This window comes from Rhinolophus sinicus, chromosome 13 (genome assembly GCF_057876585.1).
Source record: "Rhinolophus sinicus isolate RSI-liver-muscle chromosome 13, RSI-T2T, whole genome shotgun sequence".
Classification (NCBI taxonomy): Eukaryota; Metazoa; Chordata; class Mammalia; order Chiroptera; family Rhinolophidae; genus Rhinolophus; species Rhinolophus sinicus.
In genome coordinates, this window is record NC_142513.1 from 13,208,381 (window position 1) to 13,235,486 (window position 27,106).

Genomic DNA, 27,106 nt, shown 5'->3' on the forward strand with positions numbered 1-27,106 from the left:
TGAACTTATGAAATTGCCAGTATTTGACTATGTTTCACCTACAACACGGCAATTTCGTACAGTTCCACCTAAAATAAGCAAATGCATATTTAGAGTCCTGTTTTCCTTTCTTACCCAAAAGGTACCATGCTATACATCTTCTTCTGAACCTTGATTTTTTTTCTCTGTGTTGTGTATATATTAGAGATCTTTTCATATCTTTCCAAATAAAGAACTTTATCAGACTTTTTTTAAACACCCAGGTAGTATTCTATTATATACATAATTTATTTAATCAAGCCCCTGTTGTTGAACAAGAGTTTGGGTACTTTTCAGAACTTAGCTATGTTAGATAAAGCTGTATGCTCAGCATTTCACCTATGGCTCACTGTATTTCCAGGATAAATTCCCTGAAGTGCAGTTACTACAGTGGTACCTCAGTTTCCGAACATAATCGGTTCCAGAAGACCGTTCGAGTTCTGAACATTCGAAAACCGAAGCACGGTTTCCCCATAGAAAGTAATGCAAAATGGATTAATCCGTTCCAGACCTTTAAAATCAACCCCCAAACGGCACATTTAGCATGAATTTTACTATCTACTGATACCATAGATCCATAAAATTTACGGCGTTCATAAACCGAAATGTTTGTCAACAGAGACGTTCGAAAACCGAGGTGCCATTGTAATCAGAAGCTCCCTGTAGTGGTGTCCTCCCATCCACACTGTACAACGGTGAGAAGGCCTCTGCCACTGACTGTTGCATGACCTTGGGCAGTTCCCTGCCCTCTGTGGATCTCGGTTTCCTAGGGTACTGCGCTCTCCTTGCCTTGTCCTTGGGAAAAATAGCCATCCCCGATTTGCCTCCTCGTTTGGCCTTTCCCACGCCCCAGCCACGTGCTGCTCTTGTTGCCATGGCTTCTTTGGGAGATGACTTCAGCCCCGGCCAAGGCCAGGGCAGCCCAATGAGGTCAGCACGGAAGAGCAGGCAGGGGGACGAGCATGGGCAAAGGCCCAGAGGTGTGGCTGTGTGGGACAAGGCAGAGTTCCCTCATGCCAGTCACTGACCTACCTTCCTGAGCTATGTCGTATCCATGAATCATCTGCGTTCCTATATCCCTCCTATTTAAAAAATATTTTAACTTTTTGAAACCTGCATTTATTTTTATAAAGGAACTTCAGTTCACTACTATATATAGAAATCCGTGTTAGATAGAGAAGTTAGCCACACACAAAAAAACAAACAAAAATGGAACACACACACACACACACACACACACGAGAAAAATACAATGAAACAAACATCATTAAGCCACATCCCTCAGTACGTTGCTCACTCTAAGCTTAGATCAAAGATGCTTGCTGCTCTGCTCTCTTTAAAAATTGGAATATAAGAGACTTGTTAAAGACATATAAGCACCAAATGAGACTTTCTCATTGATGAAATCAGGATGGTTGAATTTAAATTTTAAGTGAACAATGATACCTGATGAATGTCCCAGTACTACCTATCATTTTTGGTCCTATCAGGGGTAAGCATTCCATGCTTTAGAGACACTGGCCTGAAAGACAGACTTCTCCTCTGTCCTCCCAGAGCCTCAGAGGAAGGGAAAGCCAACCTTTGGAAGGACCTGTGCTCCAGGAACTAGAGTCTGTGGAGTTCTGGGTAAGAGGAGCTTAAGTGTAGACAGGGCTTGCACACAGTAGGTACTCACTAAGTGCTCGTCAGTGACTGACTCATTAGTGGATCTGAGAGGATCTTATGAAAGAAGGACAGGCATTCAGACTAACAGATGCTTCCTGAATTGTGTCCAAAGAGAACAAGTGTCCTCCTTTCACACTGTCCTCATGGGGCAAGCAGCGGAGGCTTGCTGGTGGAGAACTGGAATGGGAGCCACCCAGAGTAGATAGAAGGGGCAGAGAACCACCCTTGCCACCTTTCCCTCATCTTCTTCCATCCTTTCATTTGTTTGTAGGAAACAAATAAACAAACACACAGATGTAGAAAAGATCAAGCCCAAGTTATTTCTCGCTCATGTAAAGTCCAAAATGGGTGCCCTCATCAGTGGGCAGCTTTCTGTCAAGCAACAGTTCAAAGACCCAGCCTCCTTCCATCTTGGGGTTCTGCTGTCTTCAACACATGGCTTCCAAGGTCATCATGCTCTTCTGCATCAAGCCAGTGAAAAGGGAAAACACATGGAAAGACGCAAGTAGAAGGTTTTTATTGGCCAGGCCAGGATGTAAGGTTCTCTCACTTTCTATTGGCCAGAATCCAGTCACATGACTACGCCTTCCTACAAGAGAGTCTGGGAAACAGTCTAGGCATTTACCCAGGAAGAAGAGGAAACCAATTTGGTGAACTACTAACTATTCTCAGCCATGCTTAGTGAATGTGGCATTCTAGGTCTTTTATCATCTGCCTCCATCCTATCTCTTCATTCATTCATGACTATCAGGCTGAACTTTTCTCACTTTTTTAAATATTCACGTGTGTGTGTGTGTGTGTGTGTGTGTGTGTGTGTGTGTTTCTGTGTGTGTATTTTCACACCATTTTGTGCCTTGGCTCTTGCAGTTCCCTCTACTTAGAATAGCCTTTTCTCTCTCCTTTCATCTCTTCTCTGACTAATCTGCTCATGCAGATGTGGAAAATAAGACCACAGCCTCAGAATTTAACGTACGATTTGGTCATTTTGCGAGTACTACTCACAGGGAGAAGAAAGGACACCTGTACACAGCCTGGGGGTGGGTGCATCTTCAGCTCCCCCAAGTCCTTCACAGAGCACAGTGTAGGTTTTCTTTTACATACAGACACCACCTGAGACCCACTCTGTGATAAGTAGGGGAGAAGAGATCTTATGGTCTTACATAGCAAAGCTCACAAACTTTTTGTCAAGAGAGCTGGTGACCTGTTTTTCAAAGGGAGTCCCAGAAGTTGTCCAGGGAGGAGGTAAAACATAAGGGTCTGAATCTGCTGAAAAAACAAACTATTTTCTAGTTAATGTCTGTTTCGAGAAATAATGTATTGATTAAGTATCTCTTGGAGGGGCTGGCTGGGGATGCGTGGGGAGGTGGAGAATGCTGCTTCCTCGAGTTTGCCAATTTCCATGGTGTAAATACTGCCACTGTGGCCGATTTCAAGCTACCAATGGCCTGTTACTGAATGCAGAGCTGGGAAGAGATGTGGTCATGCCTCTCTTGAGCAGGAAAGGGCTGGGATGAGCAGCTCCAATACACACTTAGCGCCCAGTTTGATTTCCCCATCTTTACTCTGCTTCAAGCTGTGTAGCTCAGGTCTCATCTGCAGGGAAGCTTGCCAGCTCCTTTTTCTCTTCTGGGCTCCCTATTCTAGAAGCCTGCACATTCCAAACTAGATTATTTCCCTGTAGATCTTCTCTACTAGAAAATAAGCTCCTATGGCCAGAATTCTGGTTTCAAGCTTCTTTATATCCCTGTTGCATTGTCGCCATCCTACACTTAGTAGGCAGCTAGGAAATGCTGATAGAAAGCAGGCAAGAAGAAGCGCAGAAGGAGGTGGGGTTAGAGAGCCCCACCAGGGAGTCAGTTCTTGCTCTGTGACTTGTTGGCAATATGACCTCAGGCAAATCCCTTCAGCTGTCCAGGCCTGTTTCCTCATCTGTAAGAGTCTCCTTTGTTTTCCTCTGCTCCAGCCAGCCAGGCCTATCACTGAATAATAATTATGATAATAATAATAATAATAGTAATGGCTACTGTTTATTTTTTCAACACATTTTTATTAAGCACCTACTATGGCCCAGACCCTGTCCTAGGTGCTGGGGATTCCTCAATGATGAACAAAACAGACAAAAATCCCTCCCGCGTGGACCTTCCGTTCTACATTTGCAGCCTGCCACAAGCTGAGCGGAATTTCACAGGCACCATCTCATTTGCTCTCCAGGCAACCATGAAGGGCGAAGCCATCATTAGCTCCATGGTACTGCTGTGGGAAGTGAGGAGAAGTAGAGTCACATGAGCTGCCAGAGGTCGGCGGGTGCGTAAGGGATGGAGACGGGACTTGGACCCCGGCATCTGGTCCCAAGACCTGGTTCTTAGCCATCGTGACCTAGGCGCCCTTCTCCCCAGCTCTCTGCCTTGGCTCAGGCTGTTCCCCCTGCCCTTCCCCACAGTGTCCTCTCCTCATTTGATCTGTTCCCATGAACACATCCCTTAGGCCCACCCATGACCTGACTGCTCCCTGATGGCGTCTGTACATCCTCTGGCCTTATCTCCAAAACCTCCCTTGTTATCTGACCAACCATGGTTGGCCCCCAAGAATGGACTCCTTTGCTTCTTGATTTTGCTCCATTACACCACCACCCCAGGGCCCAGGTCGTGGACCCACATGAAGGGCTCAATAAATACCTCTTACTTAAGACATTGAAATCCTTAATTTTTCCTTGGCCTCTAGCTCAAGTCTCGGTTGTACATGTCTTCATCCTAAGGTTATTTAGTTTTTCCTGGGAAATCTGAATGAAGGTCATATCTGTGAAAAGAGACAAAACCTCAAGAACCCTTGTGTGCACCTACTGTGTGTGGGGTATGGTGCTCATGGCTGCAGGGCTCACAAACATGACAGACATAGTCACTGAGCTTCAACCTCAGCTGGTACTTTCGTGAGGTCAAGGCTGTGACGACCACATGGCCGTGTGCCTGGGACAAGGTAGGTCCTGGTAGGTGTGATTATTAACAGCCTCCTTTTCACCCGCAGGCGCCCTGGTTTGAATGATAAACTCTCCGGTCACCCTAAACAAAGCCTGAGGACAAAATCCCTCTTACTGCTCTAAGCTCTAAACTCTAAGCAGTTTGCAAATACCAATTCATTTAATCCTCCCAAGTCTATGAGGTCAGTCCTTTTATTCTCCCATTGCCCCAGATGGGGAAGTGGAGGCACAGAGCAGTAAAGTAACTTGCTCAAGGTCACACAGCCAAGAAGAAGCCGGGCTTGGATTTGAACCCAGGTCATCTGGTGCCAGCGTTCTGTTGCTCAACCACTTCCTCGCTAGAACTTCTCTAAGAGGCCTTCCATGACCCCATGCTCAGGGCTCCACGTGCCTTCCTCTCCCTCCCCCACCAGGAGCCATGGACTTATCCCAGGCATGATCTCTATGACATGGTTTTGTGACAGGAAGACAGCAGCGAGTTGCACTCTCTCCCGTGGAGCCCTTATGCCTGGCACAGCTCCTGGAGCCAAATAAAACCTCTGGAAGTGCTTTTCCAACCAAGGGATGCAGTTTTCCAAGGCTGGGGCTGGTGTGGCCCCTCCTTGTGGTTTCTTCTTCCAGTTCTTGTGGCAGCTGGGGTGCCAGTCCCCAACAGCAGGCGTAGCTGCCTGGAATTCTTTTCCAAAGCTCCTTATCAGTTTCCAGAGCAGCCCGGAGTGGGGTGAGAGGGGTCAGGGACACTGGGGGCTGAGCTGGGAAAAGCTGGAATGCCATAGTGGAGCCCCACCTGGGGAGGGGCCGGAGGCGGGGGAGGGTGCTGGGCAGGGAGGGCTCAGCTGTCACATTCCTCAGGCTCACAGAAAGCTCTCTGGGGCTCCTTGTCCTTATTTAGGCAGGAGATGTCTGCTGACTCTGGCCTGTGGGATGTCATTGCTGGCTGGCTCACCAGGCGGGGTGGGGTGAGGTTGGGGGGCAGGGCACAGCCGGAGCCCACGCAGTGGGCTCTGGGGCAGGATCCCAGCAGACCTGGCCCCCCTGGGTGGGAGGTCCAACCCCTGGGGAGAAAAATCACTCTCTGAGTAATAATAACAAAAATAATAGTAGCGACCATTCATGGAGTACTTACTATGTGCAGGGCACTGTGCTAGGCTAGTATGAAAAGGTCCAGCAGGTGAGTTTCTTCTGTTCACTGCTGTACCCCCAGATCTACCCCAGGATTGGGCACACAATAGGTGCTTAGTAAATACTTGTCCCGATCGAATGAAGATACATTTCACCTGCCACAGTTCGTCTGATCCTCACAGTAATTCTAGTTGGAGCTAAGTGCTGTTATTAACCCATTTTACAGATAGTGAAACTGAGACTTGGCAAAGGTGACATAACTTGGAAGTGGGGGAGCTGGGGTTTGGAACCGGGTTGTCTGACTCCAACACTATCCAATGCTTCTATCTTCTTATTTTGGTGTTAGCCACAGTGGAATTCGTGGCTTTCCTCACTTTATGGTCTTCAGGAGGTGGATAGGTTACATAACCTTTTCGTCCTTCGTTTTCTCACCTGTAAAATGAGAGTTGATGGTGATACCTACCTTATTGTGGGGCTCACAGACTAATTGGAGGAAGGTCAAGTGACCTGGCAGCTCAGTGCAGGGGACTGCAAGAGAGCAGAGAGCTGGCAGCCAGGGTAAGCTTTCCTGAGACGGGTCCTGACGGATGAAGGAGAGTTCGCCCCATGAAGAGGTAAAGGATGAGGATGGGGACAAGAGTTCCCCGGAGAGGAAACAGCATGTGTAAAAGCTCCAGAGGTGGAAACAATAGGGCACATGTGAGGAATGGGAATTTTCTGGCCGTCTGGAAGGCTGAGTTCGGAGTCAGACCAGAGAAGGCTGGCAGGAGCTAGGCCATGAAACCGTGTGCACGTTTCCGTGTTACTCTTCAGGCACTGGGAAGGGACTGTGGGGTCTTAAGCAGAGGGTCAAGATCCAATTTACTGGGGGTGGCCTGCAGAAGGCTTCCTGGACCAGATGAGGCAGAAGAAGGAACACGTGTGTCCAGGGTTAGTGTCCGGCTGGACATTCCAGGAACGCCATGCCAGTTGTTAAAGGTCTGAAATATTCCTGTTTGTACCAGTTTGTAACCAGCAGCTTCCTTGAGCCCCCTAGTGAGCCCGCTTGGGTCCTCTGTTACTGTCCTGTCCAGTAGGCCTTTTGTACCGGACCTTGTCTTCCCCACGACCCAGCAGCTAAATGGTTAACCGCCTGGTACAGCGGAGCAACGTCCACCCCATTCTTGTTGGTTGGTCACCCCCCACACCATAGCATTTGCTAGATATTTTTAATATCACCCCCACCTCCCCACCGCCGCCTACGTCTCAGTCAAGCCTTCCAGCTTTCTCGAAGAAAGCATTCGAGAGCATTGGGTAGAGCAGGACCAGCTCAGGAAACCCCAGTCTTAAGCCAGTACTTGCCCTCTTCCTGTGGGGCTAGCAGGGGCTTAGACTGGCATGTCACCTAGGGCCCATCCTGCGTGGGCTGGCACAGGCTTGGGGATCAGGCCAGGACCTGGGGTCCAAGCCCAGCCCTTGCACTTCCTGCTGTGTGGCTGCCCTTAGGTCCTGATGCCTCTGGCAGCCTGGTTTTGCCGTCTCTTCAGTGGACATAATAATACCTACCTCTTAAGGTTGTTGTAAGGAATACATTAAACCATACCTCTAAAAGCCTTACCACTGATAGATGCTAGGTTTTTACATTTTTGTTTTATTTACTGAATTCAGAATAGGTATGCTATATGCTCATTCAAAAGATCTCAAAGCGTTGGCAGCTAGGTTTCAGGTTGGACTGCAGGGCCCAGTCCTATGTGGGGATGGGGGTGGGGAGCCAGGCCTGAGGTCTCCTCCCAGTCGTTTCGCTGGTTGCCAAAGAGCAGCCGGGCCTCAGCTGTACGTCATTAGCCAGGCGATTCCCAGGCCCCATGGACCAGCCAGTCTTTGGGAAATTGTGGGTATCACTGCTGGTAACCATGAGCCCGGGGCCCTCTCAGACAGACAGGATGGATGCTGAGATGTAGAACTCAGGGTCTCACAATGCCCCTGGGGGAGGATGCTGGGTTGTGGCCAATGCCAGCTGCAGGGCCCTTCTGGTAAGTGGGCTTGAACTGAAGCAGCACAGCAGACGCTTGGTCAGCCACAGCTCTGGGTCCAGACAGATCTGGATTCGTATTCCAGGCTGGCTTTGGTGCTGCGTCTTGGGCAGTGATTTTCTGAGCCTTCATTTCTTCTCCTGTAAAGTGGGTTGTCTGGAGGATGACAGGAGATCATACATGTTGTTTCAGTTTCCTGTGGCTGCTGTAACAAATGACCTCAAACGTGGAGGCTTAGAACAACACAGATTTATTCTCTTTCAGTGCTGGAGACCAGAAGTCTGAAATTAGTTTCACCGGGCTGAACTCAAGGTGTTGGCAGTGCTGGTTCCTTCTGGAGGCTCTGACAGCAGAGCCTCCAATTTCTCGTCTTTTGGGCTTCTTAGTGGCAGCCCCCATTCCTTGGCTTGCGACCCCTTCCTCCATCTTCAAAGTGCATCGCTCTAGTCTCTGCTTCTATCGTCTCATCATCTTCTACTCTTCTGTCATCACACCTCCCTCCACCTCGCACTTGTAAGGGAACCGTGATTACATTTGGGGCCGGCTGATATAACCCGCAATAATCCCCAAATCTCATGCTCCTTAATTTAATCACATCTGCAAAGCCTCTTTTGCCATATAAGGTCACATTCCCATGTCCCAGGGATTAGGACCCTATTCAGCTGACCACATGGGTCAAGTGTGTGGCACATAGTTAGCCCTCAGTAAACACAACTCTATTACTTTGCCTCCCCGTTTCTAGGCTGGGGTGGGGGTCACACACTCAGTCACACGTGGAGGAGACTTCTCAGCTGGTCTGATGTCCTTCTTTAAGAAAGGGAGAAAGGTCAACAGAAGATATGATCTGGAAGAGGTCACCTCCATGGCCTAGGGATTTCAGGCTGGGCTTCCAAAGTGGGGAAGCTCTATGTAGGGCCTGAGGGGTGGCACAGCCCCCAGACTTAGAACCCACACTCCCCATTTCGACCTGGAACAAATCCACTTTCTAAATTTTTCAAACATTTGCATAGAGCTTACTATGTGCCAGGCCCTATTTTAAATTCTTTATGTACATTAATTCACTCTGGAATCCCAAGAACCCTGTCAGGTAGGGCCTATTCATACCCCCACTTTACAGATGGAAAAAAATCAAAGCACACAGAATTTATGTAAGTCACCCACTGTCATGAAACTGTGCTCCTAACCACCTCAAAATAAACCAGAATGATGACAGCAATTTTTCTTGATAAATTTCCAAATCTTTTAAAATGATGAAGCCATATTATTTTAAACTGTGTGGTTTATATATTTCTGTTCACGATATATAATATAAAAATAACAAGAAACAAATTATCAACATGTAACCTACCAGATTGGCTTTCTCCTGCTCTGCAGCCCTTCCGTTTGTTCTGCTCTCAAAACTTTTCATCTTGTCTTATCTGTCTTACCAGGCACTACATCCTTCCAGAGGAAGAGCCATGTCTGGCTCAATGTTCATTATAATAATAATAGGCAAGTGACTTAACCTCTCTGTGCCTCAGTTTCCTCATCTGTGAAATGGTTGTGGTACCTACATCATAGGGTAGTGTGAGCCCTTAGGTTATTTCCCATTTTTTCTTATTAGCTGCAATGTTCATAGAGCTAAATGTACGAACCAAAAAGATAAAACTCTTAGAAGAAAATATAGGACTAAATCTTTATGACCTTGGGTTAGGATAAGCCTTCTTAGCTATGACACCAAAAGCACAGGCAACAAAAGAAAAAAATAGATAAATTGGACTTAATTTAACTTGAAAATTTTTATGCTTCAAAGGACACCATCAAGAAAGTGAGATGTCATATGACCCAGCAATTCCACTCCTAGGTATACACCCAAGAGAAATGAAAACATACATCCACACAAAAGTTTGTACACACATGTCCACAGCAGCATTCGTCATAGTAACCAAAAGGTGGAAACAAACCAAATGGCCATCAACTGGTGAACAGGTGAACCAAATATGGTTTATCCACACTATGGACCAGTAGTTAACAATAGAAAGGAATGAAGTAGTGACACATCTACAAAGTGGATGAACCTTCAAACAGTGTTTAGATGACATATCCTTCTACAGGAATGTGTATTTACATCCTCACTTGTTGGCAGTCCATGGAGTTTTGGAAGGGAATTGCGAGTAAGCATTGTTACAGTAAAAACTAAAACTGCAGTAATGATGACAGCTAATATTTGGTAAGTGCTCAGTTTATGCTAAGCACTTTTGTGTTATCTCATTGCAGAGTCCCCATAATTTTGTCAGTTAAGTATTAGTATCCCTATTTTACAGTTGAGGAAACTGAGGACAGAAAGCAACGGTCAGAGACGCAGAATGTAATGAGGCTACAATCTGGACTTGACCTTGTGCTCTTAACACCTCGGGTGGGGGCTTCCAGGCAGAGGCTGAGCACACATTCGCCAAATGAATGTAGTCCTGAGTGTGGGGCTCGGAGGGAGGTTCTGGCAGTCAGGGCTCCCTAACCAGGCCCTTGCCTACATCCTTGGGGGGCAGGGTGCTTTCTCCACGGGAGCTCTCTGGGCAGGTGGCCGGACACCTCAGCTGTGGTTCCTCCTCGGGTTTACTCCGACCCTCATTGTTCTGGAAGAAATGGCCGTGGCCAGCCAGAGCCGGAGCGAGGGGCTATTTTGGGAGAAGGCAGGGCAGTGGCATCTGAAGCATCCTCCACCTCAGGAAGACACTTGACAGCACTGCCCCTGTCAACTGTCTCTGGGGACTCTGATGCTCTGCCTCTGTCCTCCAAACTTACCATGGGCTCCTTGTTCTGAAGGATTTTCTTTTCCTTCAAATTTTAAAGTGAGCAAATCAGTGGCATTAAAGTATACTTAGGATTTTTCTTTTAGCCTTCTCCAAAAAACTATGCTGCTTATTTATTTTATTGACAAGTACCTTGAGAGCACTTCCTGTGCCCTGACCACTGTTCTACAGGCCTTATGACTGTTCATTCATTTCCTCCTCACACCATTTCTCCCTGGTGAGTGCTGTTATTATCCCCACTTTACAGATGAGGAGACTGGGACTTAGGGGATACAGCTTTGCCCGAGGATATAAGGAGCAGAGCCAGCACCTGCCCCCAGGCCACCTGGCCAGAGCTGCCCCTCTCAGCCACTCCACCATGTGGTTTAAAGGCCTTGCTCTGCACTGCTGTTCATCATTGATTTTCAGAGGTGTTGCATGGTTGAGTTGGCAGGGCTGCATTAAGTTGCTGGGTCCTGTCCATCCCCATGGAGGACCTCGTCCAGAGTTAGTAGCAGGAGGGCAGTGGCTTGGTGTAATGGGAAGAGCTTGGGCAGATTCACTCCCTACCTGTGTGACCTGGAGAAAGTGACTCTACTTCTCTGAGGTCATGTGTGTAAAGGTGGCCATAGCACAGAGCTGGGTGCTCAAAAAAGTGCTCAACAGATAACAGATGAATATTATTAATAGCAGTAGGAGGAGAGGCAGTTGTTGGGTGAATGCATTAGAACAGGGGTCAGCAAACGTTTTCTGTAAAGGACCAGACAGCACATATTTTTGGCCTGGCAGGTCATCCAGTCTCTGTGGCAACTATTTAACTCGAGACAATATGTAAACAAATGAGTGTGGCTGTGTTCCAATGAAACGTTATTTATATGGACACTGAAATTTGAATTTCATAAAATTTTCACGTTGTCAGAAAATACTACTCTTAGTTTTTTTCTCAGCCGTTGACAAATATAAAAACCATTATTAGCTCACAGGCAGTGGGCTGGCTTTGGTTTGTCACCATAAGTTCCTGCCCCTCCTCCCTGCTAAAGCAAATGAGCTCTGCAGGGACTTTTTGATGCTTGGTTTGTTATTGTATCCTCGGTGCCTAGCACATACCAGGCACTCCATGAAGTTGTATTAAATGAATGAATCTGTATGTAGAAGGGTCTTGAGCTGCCCGTTAGGACTGGGAGGTGGAAGGAGGGGTGAGCATTTCGGGGGGGGGGGGGGTGTCTGTGTGGAAACAGCCAGAGCAAAGACATGGCATCACGGTAAGTCTGGTGGGTATCCCATTTGGCCCAATGAAGCCATCAGTGCCCGAGGGGACAAATGGGCAACAAGGCCAGCTATAACCAGGCAGCTAGGAGTCTGGGGTTGGGGAAACGAGGCAGGGAAGGGGTTGGATGCTCTCAGATGTGGTTCTTTGGGGTTCTCACCCTGCCCTTATCTGTGAACCACCAGCCTTATTTTTAACCCTGCTGATGAAAGAGAATCCAAATGAAATCAAGAAGTGTGACTGATCCCTGCCCCTCCCACTGCCCCAGTTCCTGCTCCTTTCCGTCCCCTCCAGCAGGGTCAGAGACATCCTAGGGGACCCGCCCCCAGAGGCATCAGCGCAGGTGGCACTGGGAGTGGGCCCAGGAGACATCGTTCCTGCCTTTGCCTGGCAGGGCCTGACCTCAGGGCAGGATCCTGGTGCTTAAAGAGAAACACTCAGGGCTCCTGGGGGGTTGAGCGGGCTGGAAACTGCCCAAGAGAACTGGGTTTTCTCTCTGTCTGACTAGCACGTGCTTGCTTCTCAAATGGCAGTGAGCATCTGGAGGGCTTGTAAAACACAGATTCCCGGGTTCCCTCCCAGAAATTCTGATTCGTAGGTCTGTTGGTGGAGCCCAAGAATCTGTATTTCCTGTAAGCTCCCAGGTGATAAGGGGCCTGAGGAAGGGGGGCATGGACCACACTGTGAGTGGCACTGAACTAGAAGCAAGAGCCTCTGGGTAACAGCAGTGTGGCCTGCCCTTCACCTGTGAGGTCCTAGATACACCCCATCAAGACTGCTTCGGGCCCTGGATCTGGAGAGCCTAGAAGGGCGTGCTCAGTAGTTTGGACCTTATTTTGAGCACTGTAGGAAGCCTTGCCAAGAGTTTAAGCAAGAGGCGAGGCCATTCGATGCATGGGTTCGGCAAGTTCCTCACCCCAGGGTGCCACCGCCTGCCATCAGTTGTAGGGAGCCAGCCTGAAGGCAGGGATTGAGGCGGGGGCTTTGCAGGAGGAGTGACAGAAGGATGGAGAGATGAGCAAGGTCAGGAGCAATAGAGAAAGCAGAAGAGACACGAGGTGGTGATTAATGGCTGTGATGTTGAAAGGAGATGAGGAAAGAAGCTGCTGGAGAACCCTGGGATTCCTGGGACACTAGGGAGCCATCCCTGAAATCAGAAGCATTGGTGGGGTGCTGATAAGGGATCCAGTCGGCCAGACTGATGGACGTGGGCAGGGGAGGGTGCTTCCTTGGACTGTATAGCTGCCCCACTCTCAACCCCTGCTCTGGCTCCGTGGAGGGTCCACAGATGATTTCCCCCAGAATTTTCCAGGGTTCATTGTGAAGGCTGCCATTCTGGCCTGAAGAGTCCTGCCACACAGTGTCCCAGGTCACCAGGAAGCAAGCCCATCCAGCTCTCATGACCAAAAAAGGACATTTTCTCCGTTTGAAGGTTTGCCCAGCCCATTCCCTCCTCCCCCCACCTGGGGTTTCAGGTTTCCAGGGAAATGTCTCTGAAAAGTTTAGAGCTTTAAATCACACATTCCCTGGACAGGCAAGTATGTGCCTGGGAACATGTATGTACACACTCAGTTTTGATGTCACAAATGTCTTTTCCTTCTTCTTTCTCCTCCTCCTTCTCCTCCTCCCGTCACCACCATCACCGCCATATTATCCCTCAGCCTCATTCTGGGCTAAAGAGTTTCACATGCTACCTCTCAGTTTTCACAGCAACTCCAAGAGGGGAGAATTATCCTACAGGTGGAGAAACTGAGGCACTGAGAGGCAAAGGCACGGGACCCGAGGTCCTAGAGCCCCCGTGGGGTCCAGATGAGAGTGAGGTGAGCCAGGCAACTCGTGCAAGTGCAGGGTCTGATCCAGCGTTTATTTAAATTTTGTTCATAGCTTGTTCATCAAGCACTTTTTCTTGGCATTAATTTTGACTTTTAAAAATATTGTATTAAAATATTATTTATCTCGATTACACAGTTTTTTGTGTTTTTTTTTGGCATCCTCCTAAATTTTGAGCCTGAAGTGGATGCCTCACTCGCTTTACCCAGCCTTGGCAGCGTCAAAATTAGAATCCAGGGCTGCAGATTGCAAAGCCATGCTCTTACCGACTCCCTCTACTACCCTCTTGCCCACACATCTGTGCACGTGTGTTTGCTTGTGTTCGTTTATGTATTCTTTCATTTGGTAAAATGTTCTCTTCTTCAGTAGACACTATTGTGGCAGGGTGGAGAGGGCAGGGGCTTGCAAATCAGACAAGTCTGGGCTTGAACTCCACTACCGAGTGGAAGCATAGCCTGTGGTTAAGGAGACAGAGTCCAGATCCCAGAATGCCTTGGTCCAAACTCTCACTCTGTCACTCGCTGGCTGTGTAAATTTGGGTGAGATCGTTAAAAGACTCCTGTGCCCTGGATTTCACCTCTGTAAAGAGGGATGACGGCAATAACGTCTGCCACGTGGTGTCATTGGGGGGAATCAAGTGAGTGAATTTCTGTAAAGCCCTTGGCATGTAGTAAATACTTTGTAAGTGTTAACTATTGTTTTGCACCCTTGACAAGATACCTATCTGAGACTCAGTTTCCCCAGCTGTGAAGTAAGGGCAGTAAATACTGTCCCAGGCAGTTTTGAGGGTTGAAAGGGATAACGTAGGTAAAGGGCCTGGCACGTAGTAGGAGCTTAATAAAATTTACCTCGCTTTTGGGGGGCTCACTTCTGTGCTGGAGACTACAGAGACACGGGTACATCAACACCTCAAGGCATTACCTCATCTTCACAGGTGCTCACTGATTTGACCTTTCAGTTCCCCAAAGGCACCGAGCTCTTACCCCCACTCAGGGCCTTGGCATATGCTCTTCCCTCTGCCTGGCTCGCTATCCCCACCTCACCTCTTAGAGGCCTAATTCGTGTGTCTTCAGGTCTCGACTTGAATGTCACAGCCACAAAGAAACCTTCCCCGACTATCCCACCTCCACCGCTGACCTCCTCCACTGCATTCTACATGCTTCCTTTATGGCACTTCTCATGCTTGCTGTGGAGCTTTTTATTTTTTATTAACAGGACTTTATTGGGGAACAGTGTGTACTTCCAGGACTTTTCCAAGTCAAGCCCCCATCCCTTCAATTTTAGTTGTGGAGGGCACAGCCCAGCTTCAGGTCCAGTCGCCGTTGTTAGTTGCAGGGGGCGCAGCCCATCATCCCCCATGGGAGTCAAGGAGTCGAACCGGCAACCTTGTGGTTGAGAGCCCACGCTCCACCAACTGAGCCATCTGGCCACCGGGGAGCTGAGCAGCAGCTTATTGACTTCACTCTAGATGCAGACGGCGCAGCCTGCCGGCCCATGCGGGAATCGAACTGGCAGCCCTGCTGCCCAGAGGTTGTGCTCCAACCAACTGAGCCACCCGTCCGCCCCCATGGAGCCCTTTTTATTTAATGACATTTTATTCAATACTTTCTGTTGCTCGTTTGCTACCCATCTCCCTCACTTGACGGTGAGGGCAGGGCCCAGCTTGTCTTGTCCACAGGGATCTCTGTCCTCAGCGCCTGCCCATGCGTGGCATATGTTCCAGAGCAGTGTTCTAGCACCCAGGCTCTGGAGTCGACTTGCCAGACCCTACGCTTAGTGACTCTGTGACCAAGGGCAAGTTACTTACCCTGCCTGTGCCTCCATTTCCTTTTCTGTAAAATCGGGGAAATCATACCAGTACCAGCTTCCTACGTCATCGTGATGATTACATGAGATAATCCTCATAATTCCTTTAGAATGGTGCCCGGTCCATTCATACACGGGGCTACTATTATTTTAGTAGTGTGTCTATGAGGCTAGACTAACAGCTGAAACAAACAGCCCCCGAACCTCAGGGGCTTAACACAACATGTTTAAGGGATTGCTTAAATGTTCCACACTTAATATTTAAACTCAGTGCTTCAATGTTTCATAGTCCCCTGTGGAAGGGGACTTTGCTTTGTGCAATAATCATGGATGGACCCAGGTTCCTGCCACTGTGTTCCTTAACCTGGAGTCCACAGTGGGTTCTGTGGATGTAATTCAGGGAGTCCGTGAACTTGGATGCTGTCTTAGGTTAGATTCCCTAGAAGCTGAGTCTGAGATGGGGATTTTTGCACACTTGGTTTAATGGGGGAACACTCTCAGGAGAGAGGGGGGTGAAAGAAGCAGGGCTGGATAGGGAAGTAGCTGAACACGGATGTCTTACTCAAGGTCTTACTTCGAGTCCTGCTTCCGCCTGACTCCCACAGGGACTCTGGAGCCCAGCTTATACCACAGATTTGGTTCCCCTAGGGGCAAGAAGGGATTGGCGGATGTCATCAGTCATTGGTTGGGCTTCCTGGGTTGAGGTGGGAGTGGGGTTTTGACCTCTGGAACAAGATGGCTTCTGTTGGTTATAATTCTCTGGGACAGCAATGAGCCATCAGCAGTCAATACAGCAGCTGAGGGAGGCTGGGTACATCTGCCCAATGAAGGGATCTGGGCAGGGCACTGAAAGTGTTGGCAATAGATGGGAAAACTGCATTTTTATTTTTACTAACTTCTAACTGAAATTTAGCATTTTCTTCAATTATGGACATTGGCAATAAACTACAGTAGTATTAGCAGTCTCTGTGACTTTGTCACCCATAGAAACACATATATTTCAATGTCATATTACTATTGTTGCAGGTATCCTTGAAATATCCTTTAAGCTAATCTGTAGTTTAAAATTATAGTAGCTAATGTACCTGCTAGATATTTTGTTTAATGTGTTAATAAAGGAGGACATACTATATTACATATTTGTTCTTTTAAGTATTTTGGTAACAGTGTGTCAATATAATTACATCCTTTTGTAATCCTATGTCTTTCGTGCATTTTAGAACATTCTGACAAGGGGTCCATAGGCCTCACCTAATGCCAAAGGGGTCTGTGCCACGAAAGAGGTTAAGTATCCTGTTTACCAGCAACAGAGGAAAAAGAGATGAAGTAAAAGATCACAGGGGAGTTTCTTATCCGCCAGGCCTGGAAATAGCATACGTCACCTCTTCCCACAATGCACGGGCTAGGATTCAGTCACCTGATCACACCTAGCTGCAAAGGAGGCTGGGAAATGTGGTCTATTTGTGTGCCCAGAAAGAAGAGATGGTCTGGGGAATGCACAGCAATCTGAGCCACAGGGCTCAATGAATATTCATTGACAGCCTGAGTGAATGAATGCTCTGCTCAGGGTGTCTCTTTGAGGGTTGGGGTGAAGGGGCGGAGGTCTGGTTCTCTGGAGGGATCCTGAGTGTTTGCCATGTTGTCTCCTTAGGACAAGCCATGCCAAGGCCAAAGCTGAGGCTGCAGAACAGGCCGCCCTGGCTGCCAACCAAGAGTCCAACATTGCCCGCACTTTGGCCAGGGAGCTGGCTCCAGACTTCTACCAGCCAGGTAGGGCCAGCCGAAGTAGGACTGGGCGGGGGGGAGGCCCCTGGGGGTGGCCACTTTTCTTTTTCTTTGCTTTCTGGAAAGCTGAGATGCCCAAGTCTTCACAATGTTCTCTAAGTTCTAGGAAATGTGTGGATGGTGCAAGCAGGGGATGGTGTGACACAGGGGACTCATGCAGAGATTGTAGTGGGGGTGTCAGAGGCCTCCCGCTGTGAACTGGGCTCACTCCAAGCTGTCTCTTCTCTCTGGGAAATGAGGCTGCAGAGTGAGCAGGACCTAGTTCTGATACAAACCTTGCCCTGAGATAGAATGGTAGGAAGATTGGTGTTCTCTGCATGGAGAGTTTGAAGGCGAGTGGCATGATTAGATTTGTTTTCTAGACATTATTCTGGCTGCAGCAAAGAGACTAAAGGTAGACTGGATGGGAAGAGTTTGGAGTGCAGAGCGGCGTCTGAGAGAAGTTGCTTCTGGTGCCAGCGCTCCCCCTGCTGGTCCCAGGAAGAGCGACAGTGCCTGGCTGCCTCCGCCTTGGGTGGTCATAGCAACAGTTGTAACTGGGACAAGCAGAGCTCGGCATTTTTACATGCATTTTTTTTTCACCCACGTAATCATTCTATTAGTATTTATGAACTAGTTTATTATTAGGCCCATATTTCAGATAAGGGAATGGAAAGAGAGCAGCGTCACCGTTAAGAGCGTAGTTTGGAGTCAGACTTCCCGGGTGCTAGTCCTGGCTCTGCCCTTTGTCAGCTGGGTGACTTTGGGCAAGTGATTTCACCTCTCTGAGCCTCCCTTTCTTCATCATCTGTAAAAATGGAGATTAATAGCATCGACCTCATAGGGTGATTAAAACTATTAAATGAGTTAATATTTGGAAATTGCTTAGAGCAGTGCTTGGCGTACAGCAGATGGTAGGTGAATGCTGGCTGAGTAAATAAACGAGGCGCAGTGAGGTTAAGCGGCTTGCCCAGGATCAGCCGGTGGCGGGACCACGGTTCGAACCCATCCTCCCTGTGTTGTCCTTGGCAGGTCCAGAATATCAGAAGCGCCGGCTGCTTCAGGAGATCCTGGAAAACTCGGAGAGCCTGCTAGAGCCCCCCGACCGGGGCCCGGGAGCCGCTGGCCTCCCTGGGCGGCCCCGCGAGAGCCCACAGCTGCATGAGCGTGAGACCCCTCGACCCGAGGTTGGCCCCCCGTCGCCGGCCGGGACACCCCCGCAGCCCAAGCGGCCCCGTCCGGGGACGACCAAGGATGGCCTGCTGAGCCCCGGCGCCTGGAACGGCGAGCCCGGCACCGAGGGCAGCCGGTCGGCCACGCCGTCCGAGGGCCGTCGCAGCCCAGCGCGTCCAACCACCGAGCACATGGCCATCGAGGCGCTGCAGGCGCCGCCCGCACGGTCGCGGGAGCCTGAGGTGGCGCTGTACCAGGGCTACCACAGCTACGCGGTGCGCACCGGGCCGCCCGCGCCGCCCCCGTTGGAGGACGAGCCTGAGCCTGAGCCTGAGGTCTCCAGGTCCGACTCAGCGCCTCCGTCCCCGGCCTCCGCCCCAGTGCAGCCCCCTATGCCTGGGAGTCCCGAGCCCGCGCCCACGCCCACGCCCGCGCCCGAGACCCCCGCCAAGCTGGAGCCCAAGCCCATTGTCCCCAAAGCGGAATCCAAGGCCAAGGCCCGCAAGACTGAGGGCCGAGGGCTGACCAAGGCCGGGGCCAAGAAGAAGACTCGCAAGGAAGCCGCGCTGGTGGCAGAGGCGGAAGTGGAGGTGGAGGAGGTGAGGCTGTGGGCAGGAGGAGTCCAAGGTCAGCTTCCCTACGGGTAGTTGAGCTGCAGGCAGGACTCGGAGGCACATGATTCTGGGCGGAGGTTGGTGGCACAGGATTGAGCAGGGGGCAACCCCAGCGGCGATGTGGGCTTGGTCAAGTGGAGCCTGAGCTCGGGGCCACTTGGGAGCATCAGTTACCCCCCTGGTGGGACAGGAGGCCCGACTTTGTACCTGTTATCTGGTGAGCAGGGCAGTACTTTGGAGAAGGGGGAGGCTGGGAGCCCTAAGCACCTGGGGTGTGGGAGCAGCTCCTGGGTCAGGGGCATCTGGGCTGGGTTGGTACCAGCACTTTCTGCTACAGGGTGTAGCAGAGAGGGCTTCCTGGGGGAGGAGGAAAGGCCCAGCCCGGCTTGGGTCCTGGACCTCCGGACTCATTATGGGAGGCTGGGAGCTGGGAACTGCAGCCACACTGTGAGGCTACACTCTGAGGGACTGACACACGCGGCCCCAGAGGAATTAGCACTGGGAAGGCCCGTTCCTGGGTTCCAGGCCCAACACGGCCCGCTGTGTGCCTTGGGACCTGTCCTTGCCCCTCTCTGGACCCTCAGTGGTTTGGTTAATTGTTTCCAAGCATCTTTTCAGCCCAGATGGTCTGCCATCCAGGTGCTGGAGGCTGCAGTGAGCAAAGTAGGGAGGTGCTCTTAGAGGGGTTCTTCCGGAAGTTCCTGCTCCTCCGTCCAGCCTGTTGGGATCTGGGCAGAGGCCTTGGGGACTCACACAGCCTCTCTCCACTGCTCCCAGGTCCCTAACACCGTCCTCATCTGCATGGTGATCCTGCTCAACATCGGCCTGGCCATCCTCTTCGTTCACCTCCTGACCTGACCCTCAGCTACCAGGTGCGGCTGGGAGGAGGGGACGGCAGCCTGTAGACGTCTGGGCACCAGGATGATGGGAGGAAAGACCTGTTGCCTACTGAGCCTCGGGCCTGTGGTTGACTGAGGCCCATCCCCTAGCAGAGGCAAGACCTAGAGTGGGGATTTGATAGGTCAGACCCTCCTTCCCGCCTCCCTTATTAGCTCAACACTTGAGCACCTGCTCTCTGTCAGGTAAGCACTGGAGGCTTCCCTCACTCATTCACTCACTCATTCATCCATTTGACCAACATTTACTGGGCAGCTGCTCTGCTGGGATCTAGCGAAACAGCAGGGACTCACCGTTGCCCGAAGAAATAGGGTGAACATAACGGGAGTAAACCCGTAACGTACAGCTCATTACGTAAAGGTCTTGCAGCTCAAATGTCAAGCGAAACAGTTCTTGCCTCCCTTCTCCCAGGCCCTCGGAACTGAGTTCACCTGAGATGGCTGGACCCTCTTCCCTCTGTCCTTCCTTCCTCTCTTGCCCCCTCCCCACCCTCTCCACCTTCTCCCTGAGTCCTCTCTTTCTGAAACCCTGCTCTCAGTCAATTGGTTTCATCAATTGTTTTCTCCCTATGATGGAGCTGGGGAGGGGTCTGGGAAAGGTCCCATGAAACGGAGGTAAAGGGGACTGGATTAAAAAGAAGTGGCCCTCACTGGCTGCAAATCTACAAGACAAATAAAATCTTTTTCCTGCTGGGACCAGCCTTTACACCGTACATCCTGTGCCTGGTGATGCTGACAGTTTCTGCCTCTTGCCCTGCCCCCCACCAAAGCCCCCTCCCTTGATCCTAGAGGATCCAACTGAGTCCCAGAGGAGAAGGAATCCCTGTCCTGTCACCATGTAGGTAGCCAATGACATTATTAGCCTGGTAGGTGCTGTCCTGGGGATGAATGCAGCACTCGGCAAGGTCCGTGTTTCACAGGAAATCTGGAATGATCGCTGCAGGGACTGAGGACTGAAGGAGGGAAAGGGGTGAGCCAGCTGACAGTGGAAAGGGGGGGGGACAAAGGAAGGGAAGAGCAGACCAGGCAAAGGGAGCAGCACGTGCAAACACACAGAGGCAGCATCTGAGGGACCTTGGGAAGGCTTGTGTCTGATCCCACTGAGTCAGAGCGAGGGGGCAAAGCTACCCTAGGGGGTTGGGAGTGGACCTTGTCCCAGAGAAGATCAAGCCCGAGGCTTGAACCCCCCGCCTTGATCTTGGCCCAGCCCCGTGCATCCTCCATCCCTCCCCCACCCTCTTGCTGTCTCTTGCAGGCCAGGAGTTCCTGCTGAGGACAAGAAGACCCGTCTTTCTGCAGTGCCAAGCAGGGTGGTCAAGGAGGACTGGACTCTGACCTGGAACCCCGGCGTTCCAGCTCACATCTGCACTGCAAACGTTTATGGAGGCCTCCGGTGGCGCCCTGCTGGGTGGTGGAGGTGCCCAGAGGAATAGAATGTGCTGGAAACCCTCTTGGAGCTCTCTGTCCAGGGGCAGGGAAAGCCCTGAAGTATTCCCATCCCTCATCCTTACTCACTCCCTCACCTCCCTCTAGGTCACCCCCTCCCTGGGCTTTTGTGTGTTTTGGGAGAAGTCAGCAAGCCAGAATATTAAGTCCCAGCCCTCTTCCTCCTGCCCGTCTTCTGCTTTATTTTAACCTCTGGCTGCTGGGCTGGGGCCTCCCGAGCAAGCAGAGGGAGTGACAGATCCCCATACAGGGCCAGGGAGGGAGACACTCTCAGACGGTGCAGAGGCCCCCCTTTGGCAGTCTTGACCCAGCACACGCTCTGTCCCCTGCTTACAGATGTTCTGGATGACCATAGAGGAAATGGACATGCTCAGTTTGACTATGCTCCCACCGGTCCAGTTAGCTTTCTTTCTGGACCAATAGAAGAGGGGGAGACATGAGGGATTGGAGCCTTTGGCTGGGAAGCCACCGACCAGGTGGCCAAGGGGTGGAGTGGGAAGAAGGGCTAAGGGGCAGTTAGGAGGGTCCCTGTTTTTGCGTGTGCCTGAGCCTGAGGCTGGCATTGCATTTAGGGCTTCCAGTGTGCTCAGTCCTGGGATTGGTAAGATTAAGCTGCTGTGATGCCCTATGAATTGGTCTGTCCGCTTCCCCCACCAGGGCCCACCGCAGGCTCAGGGGAGCATGAGCTTGGAAGCCCAGGCAGATTTCCCCGGGGCAGATGTTCAGGCAGGTGCTGAAGATGGGCTGCTTGTCAACAGGCATTTCCCAGGGAGACAGGAGCAAGTCCAGGCCTCCCATCCGGCACTGTCTTTGTTATAATAAGGCCCGTGGCTTGTATGGCAGAAGAGAGTGTTTGCATGTAGCTCATTACAGATGTTTGGTACCACACTGGGTCTCTGGGCCCTTGTGCTGGCTGGGGATGGGCAGAGGCTGAGGGCTGGGTGGAGGGAATAGGCTCCCAGGCCCCTCCAAGCCCTGGGAAGTATGTAGCGATGTCTTCAGACAGCAGGAGGGGCTGCAGTTCTCCTGCCTTCATTTCTGTGGACCTGGGGGCTTTGACATCGTGGCCAGACCTCTCCTAGGGGGTTCTGCACCCTGAAGTTGCTTTTGATGGGCTCTGCTTTCCCTCCCACCTCGATTCTTGAGACCTTCCGTCCAGCTTCATATTCGCTGTTTCAAACCCTGCGGGGGCCTTGTGGCGTGACTGAGATCTTGGACTACGTTTCTACGGAGAGAAGCCTGTGGATTCTCCCATTCTCTACATCTGTGATTGGGCTTTTCTGGACTCCTAGGGAATGAGGAGGGCAGGTTGCGGGCACTGCTCAGGTCTGTCGGAGCTCCCGGGCCGAGCTGGGGGCTGGTGTTTGGGGTGAGGCTTCAGGATGCTGCAGTCTATGCAATAATAAACCTGCGTCCGCTCACAGGCTCTGGTGGGGCTGTGGCGTCTACTTGTGGGGCCAGGAGGAGGGACTGGCTGAGGGAGGGAGGGCAAGAGAGGCTGGGGCCTCTGGGTCATGCTGGTTCAGGCTCCATCTCTCTCTCTTGCAGTTCCCGTAATATCTCGTAAGTGGCAGCTCAAAGCCCACAGACCTAGGGCAGACCTTGAGTCTCTAAAGCCGACTGTCGTGCGGGAGACCCTGCTCGCTGCGCCATTTTTCAGGCGGGGCGGCCTGCGGGGTCTCTGCTCCCGCTCCCCATACAAGAACGCAGGATATGGTGAGGCCAAAAAGGAACACCCACGGAGCCATAGGTAGGGGAGTCATACTAGTATATTCTCGCTGGCAGCACTATACTCTCACTGGAGGCTGGATCCACACTGTCCGCAACCAGCCATCCTAACTGCAATCTGCGCTTGCCAGCCCAGCCGCCATCTTCTTGCTAGCCCCCATTTTCTCCTCTCTCTCCTAGCGTAGCCACAGCAGTTATATTAGTGGCCAATGGCTCACTGGTTACAGCTGACGGCCAACGAGCCACAGCTGATGGCCATGCAATCACAGTTGATGGCCATTTACTACCTGAGCCAGCACCTTTCCACCTGAGGCCGAGAGCCTGGAAACTACTTTCTGGGGCTCTGCCCCCACACCGACTTTCAGAAGCTTCCCTGTCCTTTGAGGTTGGGTCTTTGTGGGCTCATCCACTTACTTCACTTCTCTGAGCCTCAGTTTCCTCATCTACAAAATGGGGAAGGGAATAGAACTTACTCCCTGAGTTTGTAGTGAGGATTACATGAAATGTTGAAGCTTATGTGAAGCCCAGCTGTCAAAAGCACTTACGAAATGGAGACATGTGCCATTGTTGGCTATTATCCTGCAGCACTGTCATTAGCCCTCGTGCATTTTGATTGAGGACCCGGGAAGCCCCAAACGGATGGAAATGATTCAGGTCCCAAAGAATAACAGAATGGCTCAGTCAGAAGGGAACCCAGAGGCCATCGTCACACTCTACAGAGGCTCAGAGAGGAGAGGAGACTTGCCCAAGGTCACACAGCAAGTCAGTGGCAGAAAGCAATTGTCCTGAGTTGTTAGTAAATAAGCACTTTCCATTAAGTTTCTCCCAAAACCGTGGCCCTGGTGGGATGGTTGGAGGAGAGGGCCCCCGGCCCATCCACAGGCTCGAGTTCCCGCAGATCCAGGAGCGATTTGGTCTCCTCGGTGCTGCCACTGACTTGCTGTGTGTCAGTCATTCCTTCTGTGCCTCACTTTCCTCTTCTGCCAAAGAGACCATAATCCCTGTCCATTGCCTTCTTCACAGGCAGTGCAGTTGTGAGAATCAGGTGAGGTGTATCATGCGTGGTACCCCGGAATGAGCCAGGGATCCCCAGGAAGAAGGATGGGCTTGGGGGGAACACAAGAGGGGTGGTGGGAGTGGGAATGAGAAGGGAGTTGTTCTAATCTGCAGAGGCTTTGATAAAACTCATTGAGGAAGGGTGTGTGTGTGTGTAAAATAGGAGTGAGGGGTAATGAGTAGTGGGATGCTAAATTAGAATCACCTTGGATGGTTTGAAAAGGAGGCTCATGCCTGAGCCCTTGGAGCCTGGGAGTCAGGTAAAGTTGGTCGGAGACAGGCGCCCCCTGGTGGCTCAGACGCAGTGCAGCCTGGCTGGTGCTTCTTCCAGTCTTGGCCACCTGCAGCTTGTCTGGTCCTTCACCATGTCCAGAATTCATTTAAGGTGTCTTGTGCCATGGGGGGGCGGGGGCGGGGCGGGACGACGACTCAAAACCACCTTTGGGACATTGCTGGGGCCTGTGATCACTGACCACTGCCTTGGGGTCTCGGCAGGACTCTTCTAAGGCAGATAAAGGGAGGGGGCCCAGGAGCTATGGAATTCAGATTTGGGATTCATGGCAAGAAGGGAATTTTCATAATCTCTGATGGACCCACAGAGGATCCAGCTCAAGATGCTTTTGAATGCATGTAACAAAACAGCTAGATGACAACCATTGGCGGCCTCAAGCCTGAAAAAGTTGTATGGAGCAAACAATAAATCGAACAACACAAAATTTGCACATATGCGGCAATTAAAATACGGTCAGTTTTCTTCTTTGTGCAAATTTCTGTCTGTGTCTATGAAGGCTGAGCTTCTTCCTCCACTTCTCTCTGCCCCATCTTGCTAGTCCGCCAAGCAAAACCCCACACTTGGAGTCAGGTGGCTGTGGGTCAGGCACTGTGCTATATGGTGGCAGACCAGCAATGTGCTTCGGTGCAATAGCTCTAAAGTCAGGCCGCTGGTTCTAGTCCTGTTTCTGTCCCTTAATATCTCAAACCTTCTTGGCTTCCTTTTCTGGGATGATGAATACCATTGTCTGTTTGATCCTAAAGCCCAACTTGGCTCCTAACAATTCTGTTAGGCCTGTTACACTGCACTGCAGTTCTTTTTTTTAATTTTTTTTTAAAAGATTTTATTGGGGAAGAGGAACAGGATTTTATTGGGGAACAGTGTGTACTTCCAGGACTTTTTTTCCCCAAGTCACGTTGTTGTCCTTTCAATCTTAGTTGTGGAGGGTGCAGTTCAGCTTCAAGTTGTCCTTTCAATCTTAATTGTGGAGGGCGCAGCTCAGCTCCAGGTCCAGTTACTGTTGCTAGTTGCAGGGGCACAGCCCATAATCCCTTGCGGGCCTTGAGGAATCGAACAGGCAACCTTGTGATCGAGAGCCCATTGGCCCATGTGGGAATTGAACGGCAGTCTTCGGAGTTAGGAGCACGAAGCTCCAACTACCTGAGCCACCGGGCCGGCACCTGCACTGCAGTTCTTAATTATGACCACCAGGTGGCACCACTGCTCTACACATGCGTGATCTTATAATGGCTCAAAAGGCTTTTACTTTTTTTAAAAATAATTACTATCACTATTTTCTGATTCACCACAATAATAACATTTACTGTAAATTAAGCACTTACTATGTGCCAGGCCTTGCACCAAGCGCTTCACTTGCATTCTTTCATGGATTCCTCACAATAGCGCTATTATTTGAAACATGACTGCATTTTACAGATAAGAAGCTAAGATTCAAAACCAGGTCTGGCTATCTTCAAAACCCATACTTTTAACCATATTTTCAAGGGAGGGCACAAACTAGATGCTTGGAGGCTGCATTTGGCTGGCAAACTTGTTCTGTTTTGGCTAGCGTGGTGTTTTAAAACACACGGAACTTAAATGTTTTTTGGCAAGACACTCTCCACTTAACCATACTCCTCACCACTTCTGTCTAGGAGTAAGACAGAAGAAGTTGGAGGGGAGAGGCCATCTAGCACTTTTCAGATTGGAAGGGTCTACCTAGGGCCAGCATACTGAAAAATGACCCAGCTAAAGGTACATCACTGTACAATTTCAAGACATACCGTGCATGTTTCCCACAAAATAAGACCTAGCCAGACCATCAGCTCTGTCGTGCGGGGTGTCATGCGGGGTCTCTGGTCCTGCTCCCTGCATAAGAACGCAGGATATGGTGAGGACAAAAAGGAACACCCAAGGAACAATAGATAGGGGATTCACACCACTATATTCTTGCTGGCGGCTGGGTTGGAGACACAGGAAGCAGGAGCTACATGATCCGCAACCTGCCATCCGCTTCTCTGCCAACCGACCCCACTTGCTAACTGCAATCCGAGCTTGCCAGCGTAGCCACAGCAGTTATATTAGTGGCTAATGGCTAACCGGTAACAGTTGATGGCCAACTAGTCACAGCTGATGGCCATCTACTACCCGAGCCAGCACCTTTCCACGTGAGGCCGAGAGCGTGGAAACTGCTCTCTCGGACTCTGTCCCCACAAGCTCTAATATCTCTTTTGGAACAAATGGGGTCTGTCATGCAGGGTGTCATGGGGGTCTCAGCTCCCGCTCCTCTCATAAGAACGCAGGATATTGTGAGGCCAAAAAGGAACACCCACGGAGCCATAGATAGGAGAGTCACACCAATATAGTCTCGCTGGCGGCTGGGTTGGAGACACAGGAAACAGGATCCACACGATCTGCAACCTACTGTCTGCTTCTCTGTCAATCAACCAACCTCACTTGCTAACTGCAATCCGCATTTGCTAGCTCAGCCACCATCTTCTTGCTAGCCCCCATTTTCTGCTAGCATAGCCACTGCAGTTATATTAGTGGCCAATGGCTCACTGGTTACAGCTGACAGCCAACTAGCCACAGCTGTTGGCCATCCAATCACAGTTGATGGCCATTTACTACCTGAGTGAGCGCCTTTCCACATGAGGGCGAGAGCCTGGAAACTGCACCCTTGGCTGTGTCCCCAC

General features: G+C 50.6%; 1 protein-coding gene across 1 annotated transcript in view; it reads left to right on the plus strand.

The window, feature by feature from the left end:
- Window positions 1-22,781, plus strand: part of JPH2 (junctophilin 2) — a 60,877-nt gene extending 38,096 nt beyond the window's left edge. Inside the window, exons 3-6 of the mRNA XM_019748720.3 lie at window positions 17,114-17,232; window positions 18,259-18,998; window positions 19,791-19,885; window positions 21,165-22,781. Of these exons, the coding sequence (XP_019604279.3) occupies window positions 17,114-17,232; window positions 18,259-18,998; window positions 19,791-19,871 (940 nt within the window). The 3' untranslated portion in view covers window positions 19,872-19,885; window positions 21,165-22,781. The remainder of the gene's footprint in view (window positions 1-17,113; window positions 17,233-18,258; window positions 18,999-19,790; window positions 19,886-21,164) is intronic.
- The last annotated feature ends 4,325 nt before the right edge of the window (window positions 22,782-27,106 follow it).